Source organism: Pteropus medius, unplaced genomic scaffold, assembly GCF_902729225.1.
Source record: "Pteropus medius unplaced genomic scaffold, Ma_sr-lr_union100, whole genome shotgun sequence".
NCBI lineage: Eukaryota > Metazoa > Chordata > Mammalia > Chiroptera > Pteropodidae > Pteropus > Pteropus medius.
The window spans coordinates 2766894-2776037 of record NW_024344378.1 but is presented as its reverse complement, the minus strand read 5'-3'; the positions used below and the strand labels follow the sequence as shown (position 1 = coordinate 2776037).

Sequence of the window (9144 nt, the reverse complement as noted above, 5' to 3'; positions counted from 1 at the left end):
TCTAACATGCATTACATCTAGGCCTTTTTGACATTAACATGCATAAACAAAGCTGTTGGTTAAAACACTCTGCTACAATTGAGTAAACACGTTTATAAAATTATTTTTAACATTGAGTTCAATAGCTTTCAAGGCATTGTTTAAAATGAAAATAATTTAAAACAAAATATTTAACACTGCAACCCAAAGCTAATGGACAACTAAGGTTGTCACTCTGAATGAAGTCAGACATTTTAGCAGAATATCAAAAACGAAAGCAGGAAAACTTTCTCCCAAGTTGTAAAAGCCTCATGTGTACCTCGAAGTTTTCAAAGAAAAGGGAACGTTCGATTTGTAGTTGACATCACTGACGTCTAGGCAAGCTGCAGCTGAATCACCTGGAGAGCGACAAAAATTGATAGTTCTCGGTTACTTCATTTTAAAGATGGAATTACTATTTTATAAACTGGGTGCAACCTGCTGTAGAAAACTACACACTGTGAGGTCACATTCTCTTGTCTTGGTGATCAGGATTGAGCTACAGTGAGAATGCATGTCATTAACAGAAAATGGGTGATTGATTCAGAGTAGGCTGCCTATTTCCTGATACTTCAGAACATCCCTCCACCCCTAAACATTTTCAGTGTACAACACGATCTGTAAGGTAAAGAACAGTTTTTGGGCAACCACTTCCTCACAGATGGCAGTTAGTAAAAGTGTTCTTACCAATAGCTACTCCTAAATGGAGCTGCAACTTTTTGTATATTTTCAATAAAGCTGTTTACATCTGTAACAAGAATGCCACTATTTTCAAAGACTTCTGTGGAGGGAGGCAGTAGGCTTTTCTGTAAAAAGAAAAATAACTTTTGGTGAAAAATTCATTAATGTACTTTTTAAAACTATAGGGGACACAATGTTATATTAGCTTCAAGAGTACAAACTAGTTATTCAACATTAAAGTACATTTTTGTAAAGTAGCAGGAATCTCTCCCCCTTTGTTTAAAAAAAAATCTTGTTGACCCCGTAATACTGTAGTAAATACTGCAGAGGTAGAAGGAGCCTGGTTCAAGTGCAGGAAAAGGTTTGAAGTTTTGGGAGCAGCCACCTCGGCGTGGGGGAAGTGGGAGACGCTGAAAACCAGTGAGAAATGACAACTGTAGTCATTCCTTAAATAACTGTTAAAAGCTTGCTTCAGAGTCACATTAAAAAACTAAAGTATAAAATTAAGGACTTGTAGGAGATGATAAAACTTAATAATAGAAATAGAAAGAAACTGTATTTGAGGATGATGAACTAGACAGAACCTGTGGTCCCCTTTGCCCAGCTAGCAGCCGGTTCCTGGCCACGTCCACATGGCTCAGGGTGCCCAGTGGCTCCACCTGCAAGGACATGTCTAGAGTTGGCCTATTTTTGCATGTGATTGATGAGACTGAGGCAGAACTAAGGCTGTGACTTTACCTGTCAGGAGGACAGCAAACCTGGCTTGGATGTGCTGGGTCTGCAGGTTTAGCAGACATTTCAGATGTTCTGCTTTGGTTGACGATCGAGAGTCACACGGATGATAATGAAGCAATTCAATGATGTTCGCGCTCTGATACAATTTCAGTATTAAGTTCTTCTTATGTGCAGTTGAATCCATTCTGGAAAATCCATAGGAATGTTAAATTTAGGTTCAGTGTATCTTTTCTTGCCTTCAGTATACTCACACTCCTGAGATCCTTGTTCCCTTTGTTCTTTTCCACGACACACTTGCCTTCCTGTCACGTTCCCGCAGAGCATCACAAGCGAACTTTTGCAAACACGGATTTTAACAAAGGCACAGTCCTCACTGCAAGCAGGAGGGCCACCTACCTGTTCACCCGCCTGGACTTCTGACACTGACTGGGCAAGCCTTTTTGGGAATTCAGGGACCTCTCACTGCATTCGCTACTACACAGCAGTGGTTCCAGATCTTTTGTCTTCAAAACCTCTTTTCTATACTTCATTAAAATCATCTAACATAATTTTTCCTTAATTTCTCACCGTCCTTGTTACTACCCATCTTTTTTTCTTCCTCTTTCAGAGGAAAACGTTTGACTTTTAGGCAACTCTGCCTCTGCTCTTCAGTCCATCTGTCCTGCACTCACGTTCCTCCCCGCTGGAGGTCACACAGGTCCCCGCCACTCCAGTGACAGGCAGTACCCACATGTGAATTCCCTTCCAGGCTTTATTTTTTGTATATACTGGTTTATGATTGGCATCACTGTACAGCTTTAAGATACCAACTCTTCTATGTTACATTTTCTGTGACTAAATAGAAACTACATGCTTCTATTTCCTGTGTCAAGTTCTGTGGCATTATTTTACATATCTGTCTCTATCTGCTTAGTCCATATATCTGTTTCTTATATTTGCCTAGAGATGAAGTTGAGGCTGGTTTTGTAGTTACCGATAACCACCCATCGCTAAAACCTTTGTAGAAATAGTGGTTTTTAAAACCTAAGGTTGGTTTTAGTTTTAGGTAAATTCCCCAAAGGTCAGAAGATGCGATGAGCTCCCGTCAGGCCAGACCAGCATGGCGTGAAGAGCACACTGCAGTGCCAGCCGTGGTGGAAGGACTTCTGTCTACCCGAAGTTTTACAAATGCCAGATTCATTTCTCCTTGCTCATTATAGGTGTGCTGTGGCATCTCGTTGGTGCTTTAATTTGCTTGCCATTATTCTTGAACTGCTACCTAGCTAGGTCGTGGTTACAGCCTTAGACCCTGTCACCCCCTGGCTGCCCTGTCCCAGCGTCCCTCCCCTCCCTGAGTAGTCTTCCCTGAACCCGTAAGCCGTCTTTTAAGACCTTGTGCACTTGCACTACACACACTTCAGTCTGCTCCTTGGGAGACGGCAGCGTGGGGAAAGGTCTGTCATCTGAAAGACGCACACTGTGGGGGACAGGCCCAGCTTCCAGACTGACTGACTCCGCATCCCACCCGAGTCAGGCCTGTTGTCCTCTGTGTGCCAGTCCTACACGTTAAGTGGGGCGAGCCACGGACCTCCCCTGCACGGTTAGAACAAGATGAGCGACACTAAATAAACCACCTCAAGTGCCCAAGGCAGGCATTTAGCAAACCTCTGCTGTGGAAAAGCCCGCCTGCCCAGCTCTCTACAGCCAAGGAATCAATCAGGGCTGTTCTTCTAAAAATACTGTTAATTTTATTCTGTACATTTAAAGTGGTTTGCCTACTGATACTCTAAGGGTAAAATTCATTTAAGGCTATATTCTCATCTCAGTGTAAAATTCATTTAAGGCTATATTCTCATCTCAGTGTTTCCTTCTGTTTCTGATGCCTTAAAGAGCATTAATGTAGCAAGGGGCCGGTTCGTTTTATTTTTTAAAAGTTCACAGCAGTGGGGCCTGAACTTAACCCTGGGACATTTTAGGGACTTCTCTGCTTCTGCTGGTCTAGACGCAGCTACTCAAAGCCTGGGTGGGCCTCAAACTCTCGCTGATGTTTACAACACACTGAAAGCTCTGCTATGGAACCAAAACCCAAACCAGCAGATCTAAACTGTGTGTGTGACGCGAATGGCTTCCATCCCACATGCCCCAGCGCTGATAGTCCAGGGCGCAGCCACCATTTCTGGGTGAGGCCCATGGCGTCCCCACCGCTTACCTGACATCTTCTTTTAGCTTCTTATTTTCCCTGTAGTGAAGCAGCCACTTCCACCTGCCATTTCCATTTAGTTTCTCCAGGACCTTTACAATTTCCTTCAGTTGAACTACAGAATGAAAAGTGTATTTTAAGGTTTGTGGCTTGTCTAGTCAAAGCCCAGAAATTATTCCTTGTAAAGAACAAGAGCCCAGGTGAATGCACACCACCGCTGTCTTGTGTGTAGCTGGCAGAATCCCCCTGCACTCATGTGGCCCCAATCAGCCCTAACGACCTGCAGCACAGACCCAGAGCCCCACGATGACCAGCACTGATGCTCTCAACATGGTACAGATGTTACACGGCCAAAGTCTAGGTTTCTTAATACATATCTACAAATACTTCGCAGTTTTGGTGTCTGTGCAGAATCCGTGCTGCTTAGCTTCTAGCCCAGAAGTGGCATCCAGGGAGTTTAAGGTGGTCAGGGCCACAGGGTGGGCTTGACCATACATGAAAGCATCTGTCCTGGGCTCTGACACGCAAGGGAACTGCACAGGGCCCTCTGCACCGCCCGTCCCAGTGTAATGGAAACGGCCCCCACACACAGGTCCCCAGCCTCCGGCTGACTGCGAACAACACTGCTGTGAACTGCTCAGGTCAAGTTAAGTGGGTGCCAGAGTTCACACCCACGCTGTTCGAGCGTCAACTCCAGGGCTGTTCAAGCAGATAAACGTTGAGCAGCCGTTTCTGTAGATTTCCCCATTATTGACAGGATGGCATGTGCGACGGCAACAAATGGGGATGAGCTGATTCTAAACAAAAAACTAAGAGTGGATTTGGCAAGTGAAGGGGTCAAATACAAGTCTCAAATTTGTATGACCAAGACTTCAGCCACATTCCCAAGGGAAGCATGGGACCGGGGTGGTGGCGAAGACCCCTGTAAAATGAGGCTGAGAGCTCGGGAGGTGCCTGGCCCAGCTTTCAAGAGATGGGGACCAATAATGAGTCGATAATTTCTCTCTGGAAATAATATTTGGGTCACTAGTTGAGACACTGATCGGACTAGATTCCAAAGAAAAGAAAGGAAATTAAAAGACCAACCTAATGTTAAAGTTTCTAATACTCCGTCATCTGACACCACAAAGCCGCCTGTCCGAAACAGCTCTTGGTAGGTGTGACTGAGAACATCTTCAGGGCTGTCTACTCCAGCGAAGGTGACACTGGGAAAATGCTTCAGCTTCAGCAAAGAAGGAATCTGTTAACAATAAAAGGATCCCCCACTGAAGACAGGCTCACTGGGTCGTTTTTGTCAGTTGTATCTGAGAGTTTCAAGATTCAGGAACAGCCAAAAATACCTTTAACCTTGATGACTGCTGGGTAATTCTGCCACATGTAAGGAATATAACTCAGTTTACCAGTGCCGCAAACTCATTAGAATTAGTTAATTACAAAATGGTCTCTACAACTCCAGCGGTTGGAGACAGTGAGAAGGAAGAGTATGCGTCAGGTTTGGGGGACCTGTAATCAGACAGGTAACAAACTCACCCCATCGTGCTGTCCCAGCTTCTGCTGGTGCCGGAGCTAGAGGTCTGGGTTAGGTGCTGCCTCCTGCCGCAGGGGTGTGCACCCAGCCTGCGTCCGCAAGGCAGGCAGATCTTGGGAGAAGCAACTACTTATATACGACTGATAGGTAAATAGTCACGACTCCTTTTAAAGATTACTGTTAGATGAAAATTTACCCATATCTCTTTTTTATAGTCTCCCTTAGTTCATATGAAAATTTTCTTAACTTTCTGAAACATATTTTGCCCCATCAATACCTTGGCTGTGACCATTACAGTATCCTATCGCACATCTCAACCCCGTTACCTTCCCAGTTAGGGTCAGTGGTATTGGGTTTTAACTTCTTCCCTAGATAAAAAAGGCAGTGACGAGTCTGATAACTGAATGGCATTAAATGCCTGTCATACATGTCTTTGTAAGAAAGATATTTTCAAACCTACTTGATGTAGATGTGATGCGATATCTTCATTTCTGATGATGACCATGAGCGTGTCATGCTCTCTGTGAAAAGCCTGACAGAAATGCTGAGGTTCCATTTCTGTGTGGCCTCCTTTCCTCAGGAGCGTCTGAAAGATTTACAAGGAGCAGTCACTGAGAAGGGTGCTGACACAGTGACCTTCGTGGTTCACTGAGGACATCGGGAGGCACACCGTTTACAACAGGCCAGCACGAGCTGCAGTTTGACTCCCGGGCTCTCACCCGTGGAACAAACGACTCCTCGATGTTAGGCACAGTTGGGTGTACAAGTTTATTTCAAAGGCAACAAATCACTTTATAAGAAATCTTTTACATCCATAAAGTATCAAAGACTGATTCTTTTTAAACATCAAACTAATATGAGTCTCACCCTCTTCAAGGGAATTACCTTGGGGATGCAGAGATATACTCTAAAAATGCCACCTCCAGTCAAGACATTTCTAGGACTCTTGAAAATATACCCAAACAGTTAAGCATTACTTCGAGTATCATTAAGGGGACAGGTTCGGGGAGCGCCCCCAGACGAGCGGGGGCGAGCGGGGGTGTGCAGGGCTGTAGGATCTGCTCTGCTGTAGCTACTCTGTTTCGGGGGAGGGGAAGCTCACACAGTTAAAGGCACTCCTTAACCCGGTCCTCCCTCTGTCCGAAGGATTCTGGAGGTTTCCATTGCACACTGTGATGTTCCTACTTAAGCCCATATTTCCTTTATAAAAATACTGTTGCTTTGATCAGTCTCCCCTGGATTTCAAAACAACTCAAATTTTGACTTTCAATTCACTTGAAATGTATGGCAGTGCATTTTCAAAGGCATTCCTACAGGAAAGACTGCTTTGAACAGAGCCCACTAAAATATCTTAACATAAACCTTTAGCCCTCGCTTATTTTACTAATAAACTACTTGAATGAATACATTTTGTCATGTGCAGTATTTTCATCCAATGCTGCGGTGGTCTGGGCACTGTCAAGCACTCTGAATTTTGACAATAACAAAGGACCTCAGATCTTCATCTCACCAATACTCAGGGCCTGGCATCCTGTCACCAACAAACACATCGGGGATCTCCAGGATGCGAGAACTACAGGGACAGTTTTCTGAGCTTTTAAAAATGTTTTGCCTGACAGCACTTTATTCCCATTTTATGATGTGTCCACTTTCTCACTTGCAGGTTAGTTATATCTTCACACAAAATTTGTTCTTTTCGGTTGTAAATAGTGTCCTCATGGTAAAATACAATGAAACAATGCATTCACCATGGAAACAAACAGGGTATCTACCAGTACTGCTATCGTAATAAACACAACAGCTATGACCTCCTACGTGAAAACCAGTATCATCTGCTCGGTAAAGGGTGTGAGAACAAAGATACTGCATTATTGCTTTTGAGAAGATGGAAGCAAAAAGAAATCAAGTATTCTGTGGCAAAACGGGCATGGCCGTGACGCTAACCCAGTCTAGCCCTGCCTTACTGTAGCACACGTCAGGGTGCAGGATATATATATATCCTTAACCAAAAAAAGGAAAACTTCAATTCAAGGTAAAAAGGAAACTCATTTCCATGTTACTTTGGAGGCCGAGCACCTTCAAAAAGACTGAAGACCGTCTAATGCTTTTTCAACTACACCGCTTACCAGTGTGGAAACTGGAACAAAAACAGGCGGGGGGTAATAAGGACACAGATCTGGAACCATTTACGAAGAACCTTAGAGAACAAAAGAATCCTCGATAGGGAAAAAATTGTTACACAAAAATAAGACTCCAAAAATTTGGAAAACTTTGAATATTTTAAAATGACGTTTGAATAATATAAACTAGGAGCCACCATTCATCTTAGGGAAGAGTGTGTGCTGACCAGCAACGACAGTGACCAGTTAAAGTCTGTTATCTGTCATTCTTCCAACCCACGTCCCACACTAGCTGAGCGCTCGCACCGAAATGCAAACTTGCGATTCCCCTTTTAGAAATTACTTTTCAGAGCCTCCTCCCCAAGGACCTCAGACAGTGAATGCCTTAGCGTGACCTCTGTAAGGCCTTTCCAGCTGCAGGGCCCTTCCCGAGGGCGCACGCAGCCCTCCTCACTGGGTCCGGGGTCCCCCTCTGACCCTGAGGGAACCCCTCGGGCCCCTTGGGCTGGATCCGCACCTGTGCCACGTCCACCGCACCCTCCACGCCTAGACCCTCATGTTCCTCCTCCTCCTCCTCTAAGGTGCTGTCTGTGACAACTGTCACTCTCATCAGCAGCAGAGACGTGGCGTGGGGGCCGGCTTCCTGGGGAGTCCAGGGCAAATGTGCTGGGGCACTATGGGCCGGAGATGGGCGTGCTCCCACTTTGTTTTTTAAACATGAACACAAAAACAGAAGTTTGTATGTTCACCACATACACATGTTGACTGGTTTTGTTTGCTGGGAGGACAAACGCAGTGCCACTGAGTTTACCCACAGCCCAGTCTTAATTCCAAGCGCTATTCACTAAAAATGATCACAGCTCCTTGACTTCAAGGCTGAGACAGGGAATATGGAAGATAAGCCTGTACCATCACATTGCACCATAAAGGAGGAACGTGTCCAAAGAATTATGGGGATTTGTCAAAAGGACACAGAAGCCAGCTTGAAGGAACTCGCACGAGCTGGGTCTGAGCTTTAATACGAATAATGAAGGACCAGATGGTAACTCTGAGTAAATCCATACGGAACATGGGTCCGCACTGACGTAAAACATGCAGATGAACAAATGGAAGAGAAGGGAACATTCCACCCCACAGGAGAATGCCAACTAATAAACATACAAGGAGTGACGGAATCAGAACACCGCCCTGTGGCAACCATGACGGTAGTAATAAGCACTCTGGCCAGGAGTCAGCTGTGAAGCCTGGTGGGCGAGTCTCACCAGGAAGTGGACATCTACAAGTCCCTCTGTGCCTCCACTAGCCTCCACTTGCTAGTAACCACGCCGCGCTTACTGACTGGACTCTGGAGGGCCTAGCAGGAACCATTTGAGCCAAGTGAGAAATACTCACGGACCAGGAATGCGACACACAGACAAGCAGTCGACGTGTGATGCTGGACCGACGGGGATCTGTGCGCCGGACAGGCACACTGCATCAACGCTCACGTCCCAATTTTCAGGGCTGTACTATGACCCCATGTGCGTGTCCCTGCACACAGTGCCCCTCAACGCAGAGGGGCGGTGCGTCACCTCACCCGAAGGTAACGAGCACTCAGGTTTGAAGGGGTGATGGGGTGTCGTGTCCACAACATGTTTTAAAATGGTTCAGAAAAGTGAGGTATCTGGGTAAAGGGTATCACTTCTGCAGTCTTTAACCCTATATTTTAACTTATAATTTAAATTTTATATATGTGAAATTATATTTTAAAAGTTAAAACAGGAGAGGATGCTGTCTTTTTCAAAAGTAGAAGAAAAAATCCTGAAAGGATAAAATGAGGAAGCTAATGATGAATCCAGACAGATCTGGCTCCTACCGAGTTAGAATTTTACCACAGTTACATC

At 45.0% G+C, this 9144-nt stretch overlaps 1 protein-coding gene across 13 annotated transcripts in view; it reads right to left on the bottom strand.

Annotated features, from left to right (window-relative positions):
• Window positions 1–73: 73 nt before the first annotated feature.
• TASOR2 (transcription activation suppressor family member 2) overlaps window positions 74–9144 on the bottom strand; it is a 66329-nt gene continuing 57258 nt past the window's right edge. For 9 of the 13 annotated variants that reach the window (XR_005654592.1, XR_005654593.1, XR_005654596.1 and 6 more), the window contains 6 exons: window positions 5602–5727; window positions 4700–4853; window positions 3623–3728; window positions 1438–1619; window positions 706–824; window positions 74–377 (listed from right to left, as the gene is read on the bottom strand). Coding sequence is in view for 4 of the 13 variants with exons in the window: in XM_039870999.1 (XP_039726933.1) it covers window positions 702–824; window positions 1433–1619; window positions 3623–3728; window positions 4700–4853; window positions 5602–5727 (696 nt within the window). In the remaining 9 variants the exon portion in view is untranslated. Of the gene's footprint in view, window positions 378–701; window positions 825–1432; window positions 1620–3622; window positions 3729–4699; window positions 4854–5601; window positions 5728–9144 lie in introns of those variants that run through there. The other 4 variants (XM_039870999.1, XM_039871000.1, XM_039870998.1 and 1 more) reach the window with 1 other exon arrangement.